Below are 18,265 nucleotides of genomic sequence, written 5' to 3'. Positions count from 1 at the left end.
AAGGCCTTGGAGAAGCATAGGAGGAGAGGTAGAGGGGAGATGTACTTGCCATCCACGGACTCTTCTCGTCCCAACACTCCCTGCCTCCATCCTCAGGAATGCATAGGACAGATGTCATGAACTAAATTCCTCCCCAAGGTTTTGTAAGACTTGTTTTATATTATTTTTGTTATCTACTTTTTATATTCTTCTTCTATTTTTTTGTTCGTATTAAATGTTTTACCTTTGTTTGCATCTAAGTGACTCTGCCTATTTTTGACGCGCATACATTTATATGTGATCCAATTATTTGAAGTTTGTATTGGCCTTATACATTTTATTACACAGGACTGCTTTTCGCATTCTGCATCAGAAGCGCTGTTTGCACATATAACCCCCAGCGTTTAATTATTTAAAGTCTTGTAATCTATTGCAGACTTAACATTTATTGTCGTCTTGCCCACAACTAACAATTGAAGTCTGTTGCTAATCACTAAATTAAATATCAGCACAAGCTGTAGCAACAACAACAAAAAACACACATTCTGTTCATCTTTACGGACTGATTACAAATAAGAACAGTTGATTTTAGACCCTTAGAAGTGATTAAGACTGTTTTAAAGGCGGACAGTGTAATAAAAATGCCCATTCCACCTTTGAATGGTAAGTGTTGGGTGACCAAACACACTGTGACTACCATGTAGTACTTAAGAGCTGGCGTCTACAACATTCTGCTTCACAGGTCAATAGAAAGAGAAAAATTGGATTAATTAACAAAGTAAATTCTAATCAAGTTCTCAGCCAAGCTGCCAGAACAACACTTATCAAAATCCCGTCAACGCATTGAAGGGTATTGAACAAGCTGCTACCAAAGATTTAAGTCCTTCATCTCATTAAGAGAAATTAGCTTAAATACGGATATATTTTTAGTACCCTCCCATAAACAGTTTAGCAAAAAAAAAATGTGTAGGTCCCCCTTTTGCCCCCCAAAACAGCCCTGACCAGTGGAGGCATGGACTCCACTAAACCTTTGAAGTTGTGCTGTGGTATCTGCACCGAGACGTTATCAGCAGATCCTTTAAGTCCTGTAAGTTGCGAGGTGCGGCCCCCATGGATGCGTCCGGGTGCCGCGTGTTCTCCAGGTAAGCGACGCACCCGGCCATTCACGTGGTGTAAAAGAAAACGTGATTCATCAGACCGGCCACCTTCCTCCATTGTTCTGCAGTTCAGTTGTTAAGCTCACCTGCCCATTGTAGACGCTTTTGGCAGTGGACAGGGGGCAGCATGGGGACCCTGACCCCCCATACACAACAAACTTTGGTGCTCTGTGTGTTCTGAAACCTTTCTATCAGAACCAACATTGACTTTTTTTTAGCGATTTCAGCTCCAGAAGCTCGTCTGTTGGATTTGATCACACGGACCGGCCTTCACCCCCCCCCACGTTCATTAGTGAGCCTTGGCCGCCCATGACCCTGTCGCTGGTTCACCGGGTTTCCTTCCTTGGACCCCTTGTGATAGATACCGACCACTGCAGACCGGGAACCCCACAAGAGCTGCAGTTTGGGAGATGCCATCGTCTAACCATCACAATCTGGTCCTCGTCAGTCGCTCAGATCCTTACGCTGCCCATTTTTCCTGCTTCTAACATCGACTTTGAGGATGAAATGCTCACTTGCTGTCTAATCTATAGCACTTACTGACAGGTACCATGATAACAAGATTATCAGTGGTTTTCACCTCACCTGTCGGCAGTCATGCTGTTATGGCTGATTGGTATATATATATATATTTTTTAAACAATCTGTGTTTAAAATAAATCTGGGTTTTATATGGGAATTTTCGTGTTTAGTAAATATTGGGGGCATTATAGAATTCTCCGTTCTATGGTTTTACACCCCATAACCATTATAACCATAATCAGTAGTCTTGAAGCCACTTTAAAACCGTTTTTTTTCCTTTTCTATGCATTAGAATCTTCCTAAATTTCTATATGCCCCTAACTTTTTAGCTGCAACGTGTTTCGGATGTTTGCGCCCATTTTTTTCCCTCCGTGTTTAATTTAAAACTGACTGTATAAACATTTCTTTCTGTTGAACCCAATCAAACCCGGCAGACCGTGAAGTGAAAATGAGCTGAAATTAAACAAAGCCTAATCTCCGTCATTCACAGCTGAACAGCAGCCCGGGATGTGTCAGGATGGCTTCCATAACCCTGCGGGCTCTATGTTTTTATTCCAGAAATATTTAAAGGGAACCTATCATTTTAACTAAATCATTTTACTAAAACTACCTATAATCATTTGTTATTTATTTAATATATATATATATTTATTTATTTTTTATTATTATTATTATTTTTTTTAAATCAATGGATATATTTAGTTTAGGGAACCTGAGCTATTTGTCTGAATGTAGCAGAACTAGCATTATCTAATTAATTTCCGGTTCTGAAGTTCTCTACCTTCTGCTCATTCACCTTTAGCAAGGTGGCGTGATCCAATAGAGAACAATCAGCGTAACAATGTAACAAAAGGGGAATATGATGGCGCTATATAAAACAATAATAATGATAATAAATAATAACAATAGTAATAATAATAATTCATAATTCATGACATCATTTCATGACAGAAGTAGTTATTTAGATCCTGAGAACGTAAAGCATGGAAGCTAACATAGTATGGGTTTCTAATGTGTATTACATGGTGGGGCTCTGGCTGATCGAGCTATATGGGTAAAACTTTTTAATACCTGTTAAAATCAAACACCGTCTGTAGCGCTCTCTTCCCTCTGGCCCCTGTAAGTGCTGGCGGCTCGTGGCTCTTCACCATTTGCTCCTTAATGGACTAATCCGTGGTTTCATCGCATTTAGCAAAATAGTTTGGTTTTCATGCAAAATGGCTATTTCCGTGACACCGAATCAATTATAATTCTCATCTTCAAAGTGTTCCGAACAGATGTAAGGTAGGAGGACGTACTATACAGAATCCTTCGCACTTCGTCATCACAGATGGTGATCTCTTATACAATTATGTATTGAACGGATAATAACCTCAAACTGAATAAAGACGTTCTTACGTGAATTACTAGAATATGTTTTATTTTCAGTCCAACTGGAGCCCTTTAGTGAATGCCATTGAATGATGCGGTTTGGTTGGTTATTTGCGCACAGTAAACGTCAGTGCTTGAATCAGATACTTAAACCAAAGGAAGAAAATATTGGGGTAGGGAATGGGTCACTTCACGTGGCGCCTCGCTGTTTGAGTCTGTTACTGCACCGAAAACACACAAACATATTAAAATAATGAAAAAAATCCTTAATGTGTTTACCATCAAACTAAAAACTATTCTAGGTCCACTGAGGTAAGGTAATAGTCTGAACTAGACATTGTTTCTTTGCAAAGAGATTTGGTCACTTTAAAACACTCGACGACCAAGTGACAGGTGAGGTTTAACGTTGAGAAATGCAAAGTTATGCATCTTGATAAAAAGAAATTAATGTGTACATTATACCTGAAATGTAGAGATTATTAAATCAAAAGGATTTGGGAATAATTGTAATTGGGAATAAATTTAGCAACAGTTGTTCAATGTCAGGCAGAAAAATGTGAGTAAGAGATGTCCATCAGTGAGGTGCAAAATAGAGATAGGGCAAAGAAATCGCCAAAGTGGGAGAAAAGAATAGAAGAAAAGGAAAAAAAACCTGTAAGAGGTAGAAAGAAGAAATGCAGGAAATGTTGAGAAGAAGACTTTCCCGTGTAGTTGCTCCAAGGACCAAAGCTCCTTAGTCTGCCCTTGCAGGGATATCCCGGGTTATAAAGGCAGGATTATTTATAGTTGGTTGATCCAGAGAGAAATCATAGTTATCTTTGAGACAAGAAAGAATTTTTCCTCTTTTTTGAGGCACAATCGGGAATCCCTTCAATGAGGATTCTTTGCCTTCTTCTGGATCAACACCAGAGCTGAACTTGATGGAGCTACGCAAAATAATTCGTTTTATTCTTTCCTTTACAGTTTTAATTACATAAAAGAAAAACATTTTTTAAAAAACTTATAGAAGGCCTTTTAGTTTCTATGGCAACAACCATATCAGTGCATACTTTTGTGCCACATAACAAATGTTCCCAGTAAAAAATTGAATGAGGCAAAATTTGGCTTGACTGAAGAATTATTTGTAGGTAAACTATAAATTAGCTCTCTCGTACTCAGTAGTATCTTTTAAAGGAAGGATATTATCACAGGACACCAAGGGGTGTTCTTATTTTCAGGGGTCCTGAGTGTGGCTTAAAGAAAGTAGAACTGAGTGAAACACTGAAAACATTGAAAGCATTCCCCGTGACAGATATCATGGTAACCAGAGAGTGAAAACTCTCAGTAACGACACAGTATTGGAAAATAGTGGCTACAAGCTGGAGGCTGCCATTTTTATCAGTCCTGTGACACAAACACTACACTGAGTTGCTTTATGGCAATGCTAATGAAGTCTGTTCATATATAGACATCCATTAGCCAGAAGTGATAAGGAGTCGGGGTGTTTGTCTAGTAGACTGGGGCTCAGATAACAGAGAGAGAACTCATACTAATGGCTGATTTGCAGCTGCCTGAAAATATTATATTATGGGGCAAAAACCAGAATTGTTTGTAAAAAGAAATATTTTTGAAAACGTATGGTTAACGTGATACTTGTTATAAAGACTTTGCTAGAAGTTGCCCTTTACGATACAGACCAACGAATTATGAGTTTAAGACCAAACACCAAATACACTTAACAGCAAGGGTAATCGAACCAACATAATAGAGATTTTATGTATCCTTATGATGTCATTCGTTTAACTCTTATGATGTCAGTGGGTTTGCAATGCTTTTATCTAAAGAAAGGCTGTTTTGCATTTGGCTCCCTGCAACGCACCTTCTCTTGGTTAGATGAGTTTATTCGGAATAATAGTGGTCAATAGAAACTGGAACGCCAGAAAATGCCTCTCTCTCTGTTAACTTATCTCTCTGTTACACGAAGAGTTAATACAAACTTCTAAGTCATTTTGGGAAAACGTAGGATGCATCCAACATGGAAAACAAAAATTCAGCTCCAATATTTCTGTAAAACTCATAAAAAATAAATAAATGCAGAACCTACAAGCAATTTAATTTTAATTAGAAATGCCGTGAATAAGATCTGGTTATGAACCAATCGCCAATCACCATTTAGCTACAATGGAAATAACCCACTCGTTTTATTGTAAAAAGCAATTTTTAAGATATTATCTTAAAAAATAGTGTTTAACCCTTCCAAAATGCAAGAGGAGCGAGGAACATTTTTATAACCCTCAGGCATCCATGAAGGCCCCATTTTCTTGCATTTTGAGTTTGTGAAAAATAATTTGTAATTAAATACGAATTCCGGGACACATTTGCATTTTCAGCCCTTACCTTTGAACAATCTGTTTTAAAATGTAGGTTTCGTCCTGTATAGATTCCCATGGGTTGTAAAGAATCCTCTTCCATATTCCAAATGCTACACAGCTCTATGATCCCTTACAGGATAACGAAGACTAAATCCCCGAAGCTTTACAATAACGGTAAATTAGATTAAGTCTAAATCTTACTCAACACTCGGTTCGGGTTAACCCTTTGTATGTAAGAAAGGGCAGCTGCGTGTTGTTCTACAAAGTTTTTCTTTGCCCCTTTCGGCACTTAATGGGTTAAAAGAAAGGTCTGTCGGTGCCAGCAGCTGTACTATTAACACAATGGAACTGAAAATATAATATGGACATTATGTCATTCCAGAAGGGCCAACCTCTAAAGAAATCTATTCTTGCCATCTTCAAGGCAGCCTCTTTTTGTTTACTTTGTTAACTTTTGTTTGTAAATAGAATGTAATAATGATAATATTTTTCTTTGCTTAAATGATTCCATCAGAGCAGTGACGTATTAACTCTGTCACACCCCGTTACTTCTGACATCATATCCCGGTAGCCCACTTTTAAAGGAAGTGTGGCATAGAAGGAAGAGAGGACTATGCTGACTCGGCACAGCCCTCCATAGGATTAATGGTCTGGCTGGGGGGGGGGGGGGATCAGTTATCTCTCTTTTAACTGTCCCATTGAGTAGTTGAATTGTTAAAGGTAGAAGGGCCTAGGCCAACTAGAGTATATCACTGGATCAGAGAAAGAGACCTCTGAGGTCTTGAATGCTTATTTGACTTTGTATTACTCTTTCTTTTGGCTGAAAGAAAAAGTATCAACTTCAACTAAACACCTGCGTCCATAGCGGACAGTGCATGTCAGCATAAAGTGCAAATAAAAGTCACTATATGTAGCGGCAGTTCTCAGCATACTTAACATACATTATTTCACAATGTCTCATATATGGGCTCCCTGACCCACACCTAAAATTCTATTTTAAACAAAGAAGCCCTGACGCACCATGTTCACCAGGCTGAAAAACAGAGAATGTTCATAATCTAGCTTTGATTTGTCCGTAGGTCATGAAATCTCTTTTAAACTGGGTTTAAAATAGTAAAAAATGTGAGGTCAACCTCAAAAATTGCATCAAACTTATCACTGTCTCCAAATTTACATTGTGTTTTTAGCTGAGGTATCTAGTAGAACTCCGCACCTATTCTAACGAAATAATTTCCTGGGAACATACAAATTCAGCTTAGAGGACATCCTTCCACCCCAACACCCATTTAAGCACATCTAATACCTCCTGGATTTAAACAGGTGGTCTACGCCTCGAAGGGAAATCATACACAAAATATACTCCTGATGTATTTAATAATGCTCGTCACATATTACTGACGAAGTTCATCACTTTACATATATTATAAAACTTACACTGCAAGGAACCTGCTACAAAGACAATATGCCTTCCCCAGAGGCCTCCACCATACCATGATCCACCTACCGAGTACACGCTCAGCGCCATGGGGATGGGGACTTTCAGGAGATATCCGGAGGGTCTGGTAGTCATGAAAGTCCTGGTCAATCTCAGGTTGTTGGTAACTAATTAACAGTCGTTTCTGTTTCATTTCACAACATATGCTACCATAGTAAACTATTTAATCATCAATTGCTCAATTTTCTGTTTATGGCTCCTTTAGTCAAAAGTCAATATGTTTTATTGGCCCAACGTAGAAAAAAGATGCTTTGAGGACCCCAGAGGTTCCTTCTTCAGTTGGTTTATTTGCAAAAAGCTTCAGAGAAGATGAAGAATAGGGTGGTACGGATTTGGTCTCAGACATGACCGTTGGGCATTTTAGGAGTTTATGGTTATAGGAGCTTTGGAGAAGAAGAGAAGCAGCAGGTTAAGAGAGTTATAATATAGAAAAATGGGGATTATAGATTAATTTAGTTGAGCTAAAATAAAAAAAAATAGAGTTGGAGTGTTGTTGGTGATGGAATTTAAGGAATCTGTAGTGAAAAGAATGGAAATGAGAGATTGGCGATTAAGGCAAAAACAGAGATTAAGAACCCTGAATTTGAAATGTGGAAAACTTCAGAAAACTAAAGTGGAAAAAAAACTCTATAAAGTAAGACAATACTTGGAGTCTTAGTTTTAGCCAGAGAAGACAATGATTGTTTTTAACCCCAACCACGAAGAGGCCTTTTGGACACTCCAGATTTTGATCATTTTTGTTTACATTCAACTGTAAACATTTCCCCCCCCAAAAAACCCTTCCTTGTCCTTTCATCGTCCACTTTCCCGTTCTTCCCAACACGGGCGTTTTAGATAATATGTATCTCTCTAGGAGAAACTTGGAGAAAAAAAAATCTATGATTGTTTTGCGGTTAAAAACACTTTTTAAATAGATAAATAATAAAAACGTTGTAAATAAAAATGTTTTTGGCTTCATGTTGTACAGAATTACAAGATATAATACCAGATTTTCATGATAAAGTCCCTTTAAGCCTAAGTGCATTATATTTTGACTATACAGGCAGTAGAGATAACGCATGCAAATAAACAGTTTGCTTGATTTTTGCATCTGGTTTATGTAGAGTTATCTATGCCGAAGTAAATAGAAAATTTAACGTCCTTGAGCTCTGGCTCAAAAGTCATGTTTGGGTTTTTTTATCCCAAACAATAATATGGGTTATACTTGTAGGCTACAAAGCATCAAAAGCAAATATCTGAAAATGGAAACAAGTCATGGTTTGGTTGACAGAAAACTAAATAGTCTTCATGCACAGCAGAAGAGGGTAAGGGTAGATTCATGTATGAATTATATATAACCAGTAAGTGAAGTTGATAGATAAACTTCAGGCAAGCGTCCCTCATACATTACTCCTCTTCCAACATTATTTAGCTTTGGCATCCTTACATAGAAGATATTATCATGTCATAAGGCAACCATTGGTTCTTCTGGGCTTCAGAGGCATAGAAGTTCAATTGTGAATAAATGTTATGAATTTAGGGTTCTAGAACCCTATAGTATTATTTGGTGTAGAGTAGCAATGTAGAAGAATGACAGCACTTTGATGTGTTTGTGGTACCAAGAGATTGGGGCCGATGTCGAGCCGATGAAGGGTAAATGGTGGGAATACCAGGTTTGTGGTCATAAGAAGAGGATATTGTGGCCTACAGATCGATTATAAAGAGTCATCTGGAAAACCAGTTCTCCAAAAAGTAATCCAGGAGAGAAATATCAGACATCACAGGGACATGCTTGACCAGTACCACCAAGCGATGACCTTATGGCCCATGGAGTTTAAACTGTGGATTTACCAAACAAATGTGACCACATGTTGACCTGTGGCATATGATACAGAACGTATGTTCAACCCGAAAGCCATGCAACCACATGGTCAACACATGTTCATGGGGACAGACACGGAATGGGGATGGACCAATAGGAGAGACACAGAAACAGCAACATGCTCAATTTAACAGTGAGATACATATTGAAATATATCGGATTAATATTTAAGATTATATGTTACCTTCGTCGCTCTTCTTTTATCAAGGCAGGCTGAGCTTTCACAGACCAGAACGTTCTCTTCTGTTACAGCTTGTTCATCTAATGAATGACAAAGAAAAACCTATGACTTTTCTATCATTTTTAAGCCTGTTGTACATTTTTGAATCTGTGCCGCCATACTGATTACTTGATTATGACATAATTAAAAAGGATTGGACCGGTACTGGAGAAAGTGTGTCGATCTCCATGCCTAGAAGGGCGAAGGAACCCAGAATTACTGGTGGGAGAAGTCTTTTGCCGATGTTTTAGAAAATAAAATTGGGAAAATGGGAAAAAACACTTGTTGCCATGCAGAACTTTTTGCAGAAAAGGGTATTTCTGTCCAAAGTCTCTGTGGACAATTATATCACATGTATCATTATGTCCTGCTGTAAACACTTAGACCTTAATCAGTCGTTGATTCAGGAGCCGTATGCCGATCCCATGCATGCTTACATTCCCTCACTGTATTAAAATCCAATTTATTTTCCACTTCTCAGTGAAGTAAAACGTATTTACATTTAAGTCGCGGACCCTCTAGTTTTGGGGTACGGTCTCTAATATTTCTCCTCATTTGAAATAAACCAGTCCTGTACTTTGTTAAATCCCTTTAACTATTAAAATGTTCCGATTACCTCTCTTCTCTCCCCCAAACTGTACAGAATATGTCTTTCCTGATATTTTGTATCCTGCAAGTCTGAAAAGAAACTTCTATATACTGAAAAAATGCCTAAAAATGAAAGAACACACTTGGATACGTTGAATCTGTACAAATATTGAAAGGCGAGTAGGGTACAGCATGTACAGAACATAACGATGTTAAGTTAAATCAGCATTAAAAGAAAAATGAAAAATGAAGGGACATGCAGAGTATTACAACTTCAAATGCTAGCCTCTTTGGTCTTAATCACAAATCACTTATATGTTTGGCTACGCACCAAGGCTGAATCTAAGCTCTGTAGCTATAGAGGAAGAGATTGTGTTTATTAATTTATAATTTCCATCTAATACATTTAACTTATTTAATACCATAAAGATGTCAAACTCATTTTCAGTAAATTTTATACAGTGCTTGTACAGCGCTTCGGAATAGGATGGTATAATAATAATAATAATAATAATAATAATTATTGTTATATTTGTATATAATATGATAACTTATATATTATATATATTATAACACTTATATATTTATTACAAATAATAAAACACAAAAATTCAATATAAAAGTATATTTACATCAGTATATATATATATATATATATATATATATATAGTATTATAGATTAACCCCGTGATGGGTGTGCAGTGCTTTATAATAAATGTGATTTTTCATGTTAAGGAATAATATTTCGGTAATATTACAAGTTAGTAAAACTAAGAGATTCATAGTCAAATACGGAAGTAAGACTTGCCAAGGAGCTGCCGACATACTATAATAATCCTATATTTTTATAAGGAAAACTATTCTTTAATAAGAGGTTAAGCTAAGTGAATAAATTATATTTTAGTTAAGGTATCTGTGCTCAGATGTAGTAAGATCCTTATCCCTCCAGCTCTGAATGATCTGATCGCAGTCTTTGTTACATTATATTCTCAGCTATTTATTTTATTGATTTATTCTTCAATAAAAGCTCATTTGACTCACCCATTGATTAGCAGAGGGTTTTCCTTATTCTGTCCTCTTGCTTAGAATGTTTTAGTGGAAGAGAAAACAGAAACGGTGAAGCTGAAATCATTTCTCATGCGAATTCCCGGTAAAGCCTCAAGATTCTCTAAGTGCAAATCTGTTTATCTCTCTCTCTCTCTCTCTCTCTCTCTGTGCCCAAATAAAAATGGAGCTGAAGTGTTGGAGCTCAGAGACAATTCTTCTACCGACTTTGATAGACAGTGGGAAAAAAAAAAATAACACATTAAAAAAAAGCCAACATAGCTTCTCAGCTTCTTTAAGGACCTCCAACACTCTAAATTGTAAGCGGAAACAATACTATGATTTACTTCAAGCTTACTCTGGACCAAAATAATTTACGGAAACTCACGATTAAAATCAAAGCAGAAATGGCAAGTTCTAACCGTTAAATAGCAATAAATTGACTCCCGACACGTGAGAAACAGACCGCTTGATACAAGTATTTTAATTATGACATCACGCTGCGCACAAGATGCGGTGAGTTATTATGGTATGCTCGGAATTATTAATGTATGTTATTCCATCTTCATAAACACAAGGGCCAGAAATAATTCATGGGGTAAAGTTGAACATAACATCCTAAAGAGATCAGCTGAGATATTTATGTTAACGTTAAAAAATCAAACAAAGATATATCACCCATTTTTTTTATATAAAGCAGCTTTAATCCTTCTACTGCGAGAGGGCCCAGAAGGAGACTGAAATTGCCCAAGTTGCCTTTTCTTGTTGCAGTGATCAGTGGTGGGGTAATAGGGGCAAGTTCATGGGTATCTACAGGATCGGGTAGGAATGGAAACCTGCCTCTTGTGCATTACCCCTCCCCCGCAGACAATTAAGATTGATACAGAGGTAGGAGCTTGCATTAAAGTTGAATTTGCCTTATAGTACTATGTGTTACGAGGGGCAAACCCCGTTGACTTTACCCCTGATTGTATGTAATGCGTGATAAATCATTGATCTCTTGCTGATTGGACTATTCACTATGCAGGACCGGCTCAGCTGCTTTTGGCATGGCCAGCCATAGTCACACCTGGGATTTTCTCAGCGCAGGCTACTTGGAGATCTCCCTCTTTTGGGGGAGTGGTTAGCTGTCATGTGGGCGGGGCTCTCTGTGTCTTGTGTAGAAGGGAAGGTGGGCGGGGAGTAAGCATGGAAAAGTAATATGTGACCCAGAGACCTGGGGAAGCAGAGCTGGAGCAGGAGACTCCGGGTCAGCCCCGAGAGTTCCCAGGTTTGGTCATAATTCATAATAAAGCTGGTGAGTTGAAAATCTGAGGGCTGCATACTTTGGTATTAGAAAAGAATAAAATATAAGTAGATATGTGATATTTTCAGTGACTTTCCCGGCTCAAACACCACACTGAGCTGATGCTTGATGGTAATGCTAATGAAGTCCGTTCCTACATAGACCGTCATTAGTCAGAGGCTGTGTGATTAAGACTGAGCCCTTCTATTGTTTACCATAAGACAGTATGATAAGGAGTCGGGGTGTTTGTCTAATAGATTGGGGCTCAGTTAACAGAGCGAGAACTCGTACATATGGCTAATAAGCAGCTGCCAGAAAAAATATATATTATAAAAAAAAACTTATATTATAAAACAATATTTGTGAAAAGATACTTTTTAATCTGATACCAATAAATAATAAATAAAAGGTCTGGTGCTCCATGTTTTTGCAGCAGCTGAGACCTTCCTGAAGGATTTAATTCCTTAACCCTGCATCTGTATAAATCCCAACGGTGATTGATGGTGTTATCTTGTGTCGGATCCGTGTTTAATTAGCACCATACGCTGAAAACATTAAGTTCTATTGAAGTTACTTCTCCTCTCCATCCAGCCTGTAACCCGACAGAAAATCCGGATAAGAAAAGAAATTGTAATTACCAAGAATTTCATTTACCAGTTCGCTTTCATCTCAAAATTATTCCAAACAGAGTTTGCCCAGGGAGCTGGGGATGAAAAAAGATCCCCATATAAATCTTTTGATGTTTTAGTGATGCGGAGCTACGCAGATAAAAAAAAAAAGAAAAGATGAAGAAAAAGAGAAAATCTATTTGAGATCCTGAAGGGAATTTGCTACAAAAAAAGAGAATTACGAGATGTAATATTGTTTCGAATTCTATTCCTTTAGAACGTTTCTTAAGATTTCATATTGTAAAGTCTTTTGTTTAAAATAGTTTGTTCTGCTACAAAGTACAACGGTTAGCAGCGCCAGACCTCTCCATTCTGGATTTATGATCTTCAACAAAGGTAATCAAATCTTTATTTCTTGAAGAATCCCTTGATACCCAGAGATGGAGAAGCCTTTGAAAGCGATCGGACAAAGATTTTCTCCTTTATATTAAAAGATAATCCAACAGGCACATGTGCGGCGCGGTGATCGAGGCAGAAGTCTTGGTTGGATTGGAAACCAAGGAGCATAAGGGAGATGACCTAAGACATTATTTTAAGGGCATAAACTCAAGCAGTACTGGGAATCCTGGGTACACCAACATGGGGTTTATTCACTAAAGTAGGAGTCGGTGGGAGAGTTTCAGTTGTAACTCATAAACTTCGTTATGTACCATGAAGGGCCACTATTGGCGAGTTTCTTAAGTCAGAAGGCCTAAGCCAGGTATGCATAATGCATGGTGCAGTCGGTAAGGTGACTTTAAAGAAATCATACTGACTCGGCTATGTATGGTATAGGGAGACAATGGTCTGACCAATACATATGTAATCAATAATACAAGGAGCATACCTGGAAACTTCGGGAGAAGCACCACTTCTCCAGATCGACACCCGAATATTCTGGTTTGCGAGACAGGGGTCCTGACACGCCTGACCCCCCACCCATTTCACCCCTAAAATGGGGGGGTGTCTTACGATATCAGTGGGAACGCACACTGACAGCGGGTAGTCCTGGCGGCGTCCTGCAAGGATAGGCTCTTGGTAGCCAGAGCCCAAAAGTTCCCAGGTATGACAACGAGTGAATTTAAACATGCATGAGATTCATTTATAGCTCCAGTTTTGGGTTCCAGAGGAACTAAAGGTGCATAATTTACTATGCTGAGTGGAGGGGGGGGGGGTAGAAAAGTGGAACAGCATCCCAGCAAAAGTGGTAGAGGTTAATACCGCAAGGGAATTTAAACATGCAGGGGGCAGGCATACGGCTCCTAAATCTAAGACAATACAAAGGACTGATTAAAGTCTTTACAGCAAGAAACAGACAGACTAGATGGGCCAAAAGGGTCAAATTGCCATCAAATTGTGTGTTTCTAAAGCCACATTCGTGGACAAATGTTTTGTCGCATCTGTTGAGGCAGCATCAAGGCACCTCGTTGGTTCCACCAAAGCTTTTCCATCGACGGCTTGATTTTTATTGTTTATGTGATTGTATCGAAAAAAATATAAACGTTCCAATGGAAACGTGTCCGTGGCTGCCTCGATCTCTCTCTTCGAGACTTAAAGTTATGGAATTCGATGATGAATAGGCCTAAGTAAAATTATCTCTTTTGGTTTTGAATTATGTGCATATTGAGGGGGTCTCTCTGCCTACAGTCGTTCTACAAAGCAGACAATGCCCCAGTGTAAAACGTTACGAGACAAAGAGGGCTCACAGCCCAGCAACTACATTTCATTGGCCAGACTGTACAAATTATCATTTTTGTTGCCCTTTTACGAATAATACTTCGAGTAAAAACAAGATAATCTTTCATTAGATTAAGAATAGGAAGGACAATGAAATAGTCTGGAGGCAGAAGGAAAAACAGCACGTGAGAAAAGGACATTTACTAAAGCATAAATCATTTGGTTGCATCGCAGCGCAACGAGGGGTACTTTACCATGGTCCGCAAAACAGCGAATTGTAAATGTCTGTAAAATTCCAAATTTGTAAAAATGTCTTGCTGCAATTTTTTTATTTTTTTTTTTAAAAGAGTTTTGCTGAAAGGTTGCTTTCTGAGAGTGGAATATAGTTAAAGGAGCATTTATACAAATTATTCCCGATGATCGGTATAATAATGTGCTTCAGCAATCCTGGTATCTAAGCAAGTCAAACCTTGGTCCTCCATTCTGTAAACTTAGGGTTACATAAAACAAGGGTGGGCTTCGTACCCCGACAGGGCGCATGGAGGATGAAATAAATATTTTTTTTTCTTTTACCAGAAAACATAGAATTAGACCCATTTGGCCCGTCTAGTCTGCACATTTTTTCTGCTGTAAAGACTCAATCCTTAATCAGTCGTTGGTCTCGTCTCAGATTCAGGAGCCGTATGTCTATCCCATACATGTTTAAACCATCGCATTAATTACTATTGGAAAAAAAAATATGATTGCTTATTTAATTAAATTTTTCAGCCAATAAACACAAAGCTTAATTATCTTTAGAAACAATGGCGTACGGTCATACACGTCTGGGGAGGATCAGTATTGATTAGCCAGGTATTGTAAGAAGAAGACTTTTGTGCATCAATAAGGCGTGAATTGATAACGCGCAACAACAATCAGAAACCTTACGGCAGGAGAGAGATATAACGGGGAGAAACAACGCAGATCCTGAGATCAGGAAGTAAAAATGGCTGCTCAGAGTATACGTATAAAGTATGATTGTAATATACATGTATATATATATATATATATATATCTGGGACCAGGTCAGGTCTGTATTCTGATTAGACAATGGTTAAATGTCTACATGTCCGTGAGTTAATGATACCAAGCATTTCTACATTGTTCAATAACACCCCATGTACTCTTAATCCCTTTCAGTCTTGGACTTCATGTGACCTACCAGCAAGATCTTCAATGATATCCAGAGACGAGCTCCAAGAGAACCTCTCCACAGCACCGTATCCCATTTCCGTCAGAGACGCCGGGACTGTTTCCAACTCGTACGCTCCCCGTTTCTTCCAATACAGAAACATTTTTAGGATAAATACTCAACAAAATCCCAAAGTTAAAAAACGAAATCAAATGCTCTGTTGTAGAGAGAGTTTTACTTGGTCTTCAAAAAAATATCGGCCCGATTTTCAACATTTTTCAAGACAATTGGTTGAAGCATTTTCGTTGTATGATCCTTGAGGGTTAAAATCTGGTGGTCAGTGTTTCCTCTCAAAGAAACAATCTCTGGATTCTTAACATATAATGAATTCATTTGCGAAGGAGACAGAACCCTGCTACGGCTCTTGGGTACCGTCATAGATCGACCAATGGATTCAGCGCTAGGCCAGACAAAGGACCTTTCTTTAGCCTCCTACAGACGGTTTCAAAATTTTATTTTTCATTTGCTACAATGAAATTCATCAGAAGAAATATGACATTTAAGATTAGCATAATCAACAAGCAAAGCATAATTATTTCCCACGCAGCTTTGTCCCATGTAGACGGGAAATGAAAAGAAATACTCTAGTAGTAGGCAGTTGTCCTACCTTAAGGAAGCCATTAAATATGGAGGTAGAGATGCAGAATACTGTAAATCTAATTAATATAAATCTAGAATGTTCTAAATGAAATCACAGTTTTATTAAGTGCAGGCTTGAAGTACAAGGGCAAGGGCCGGTCTCTGAGAAGCCCGAGGGTCATGTTGGACTCTTTCAGTATAGCTAAAAAAAAAAGTAGATCATGCTATAGAGATTCAGGGCAGACCGAAAACAGAATGAGAAAAGAAAATTGATGAAAGGAGAAAGTGCCTCAATGACTGCTGAGTGAAACATTCGCAGAACCTAACCCCCCCCCCCCAAAAAAAATCAGATCTAGTCCAAGTTTTTAGCAGAGTATGCCACATGAGAGAGATATTCGAAAGTTGAAAAATGGAAATGTAACATGAATCAAATTTTTGGTGAAAAAATTATATTTTTTAAACAAAAAACTTTTCCTTCAAGAATGGATATGATGGGTTAGAGAAATGCCACCTAAGAACATCAACGATGGCTTCCTTCAGGAATGTATATGATGAGTTAGGGACGCGCCACCTAAAAACATCAGAGATGGCTTCCTTCATAATGTATATGATGAGTTAGGGATGCACCACCTAAGAACATCAACGATGGCTTCCTTCAAGAATGTATAGGGATATGCCACCTAAAAACATCAATGATGGCTTCCTTCAAGAATGTATATGATGAGTTAGGGATGCGCCACCTAAGAACATCAACGATGGCTTCCTTCAGGAACGTATATGATGAGTTAGGGATGCGCCACCTAAGAACATGAAAGATGGCTTCCTTCAAGAATATATATGAGTTAGGGACATGCCACCTAAGCAAGCAGTTAATAGAGCGCTTTGCGACTCCAAAGTTAAGAAGGTAAAGCTGAAAGTCAGCAAGAGGCACAGTCGGAAAGCTTCTGCAATGAGCCACAACCACAGTTTAACAAAAATAAAATGTTTTTTTAAGAAATGTTGTCCTTCTTCGGGCAGAGAACTACGAACTATGGGGTTCCAACAAACCCAAACCATTCTGTGTTTTTCTAAGACTTGGTAAGTAAAAGTTTCATGATTAGAACTGACAGGGGTGAGTTTTATGGAAGAATCACATAATAATTCCTAGACCTGTCTTGACGCTCTTTATATAGACGTCTTTGCATTTTCCGATTGTCCGTTAGAGAAACAATTCCTGGCACAAAAGAACAATTTTTTTTTTTAAAGAAAAATATAATCAATCATTTTCCGCAGGTTGGAAAAAATGCTGATATCTTTTACAGCGAGATTTGTTTGAATTATCATTGGTTCCGCAAGAATGTAACAGAATTAAAGCAGACACACTTATTATTTTTGTCTAGGAAATAAATCACAAAAAAAAATGTGAAACACTTTAAATTTCTTTTATCGAGGGTGTAGCCTGATATGTTGGACTGCGCGTGAGAAGGGCATAGTTTAGTCAGCGTAGTGAAAATTTTCCATTTATTTTCCATTAAATACAATGAGAAATATGTAAGATAAAAATAAAAATAGAACTCTCCAAGTCGAGCTTTGGAAAGAGTTTTTAGGAATGTCATTAAAGGAGGATAAGATGGAAGATACGGGGGACAAGCTGAGCCAGAACCAAGTTTAAGCCCCCCAAAAAGCACAGATAAATTTAAGCTTAGGCCAAAGGTGAGGGGGGGGGGCATGTAGATCTCTAATACATTTTTGGATTTTTTTGTTTTTTTTGGACTATAGAAATATGGTTATTTTTCCTTTAGATAACATAATAATAAGTCTATATATAAAGGGGTATAGAGTCTAAGAAAACAGGATTGGTTTCCTACAAATGTATTGAGTGTATTGTGGTAACTCGAGACTTGGAATTCATAACCTCGACTAAACAATTTATAGATTTTTGGGACTCCTGTGTATCATGTATTTATAGTACATCAATAAAATAGTGGTGAGGAACAAGGCCACATGTGAAGGACATATAGCAATTGCTCCAGGACCCCAGCATTGGCGTTGATGCAAATGATAACGCTTCCCGGTGCACAGTGTCAGCGAGGGAGCTACAAGCCTGAAAATGACGTCAATCTCCGGTGTACAGTGTCAGTGAGGGTGCTACAAGCCTGAAAATTGCATCGATCCCCGGTGCACAGTGTCAGTGAGGAAGCTACAACCCTGAGAATGACATCAATCTCCAGTGCACAGTGTCAGTGAGGGAGCTACAGACCTGAAAATGACATCAATCT

General features: G+C 38.2%; 1 protein-coding gene across 1 annotated transcript in view; it reads right to left on the bottom strand.

Moving 5' to 3' along the window:
- LOC149286793 (pleckstrin homology domain-containing family G member 5-like) overlaps positions 1–15,531 on the bottom strand; it is a 111,544-nt gene extending 96,013 nt beyond the window's left edge. Inside the window, exons 1-2 of the mRNA XM_089493630.1 lie at positions 15,399–15,531; positions 8,921–8,997 (exon numbers count right to left, since the gene is read on the bottom strand). Coding sequence (XP_089349756.1) covers positions 8,921–8,997; positions 15,399–15,531 — 210 coding nt within the window. The remainder of the gene's footprint in view (positions 1–8,920; positions 8,998–15,398) is intronic.
- Positions 15,532–18,265: the final 2,734 nt, after the last annotated feature.

This window comes from Sceloporus occidentalis, unplaced genomic scaffold, assembly GCF_023333645.1.
Source record: "Sceloporus occidentalis isolate IW3139 unplaced genomic scaffold, rSceOcc1.0.p SCAF_66, whole genome shotgun sequence".
Taxonomy (NCBI): Eukaryota; Metazoa; Chordata; class Lepidosauria; order Squamata; family Phrynosomatidae; genus Sceloporus; species Sceloporus occidentalis.
Note: the sequence above shows the minus strand (reverse complement) of the source record. Positions and strands in the feature narration are given on the sequence as shown.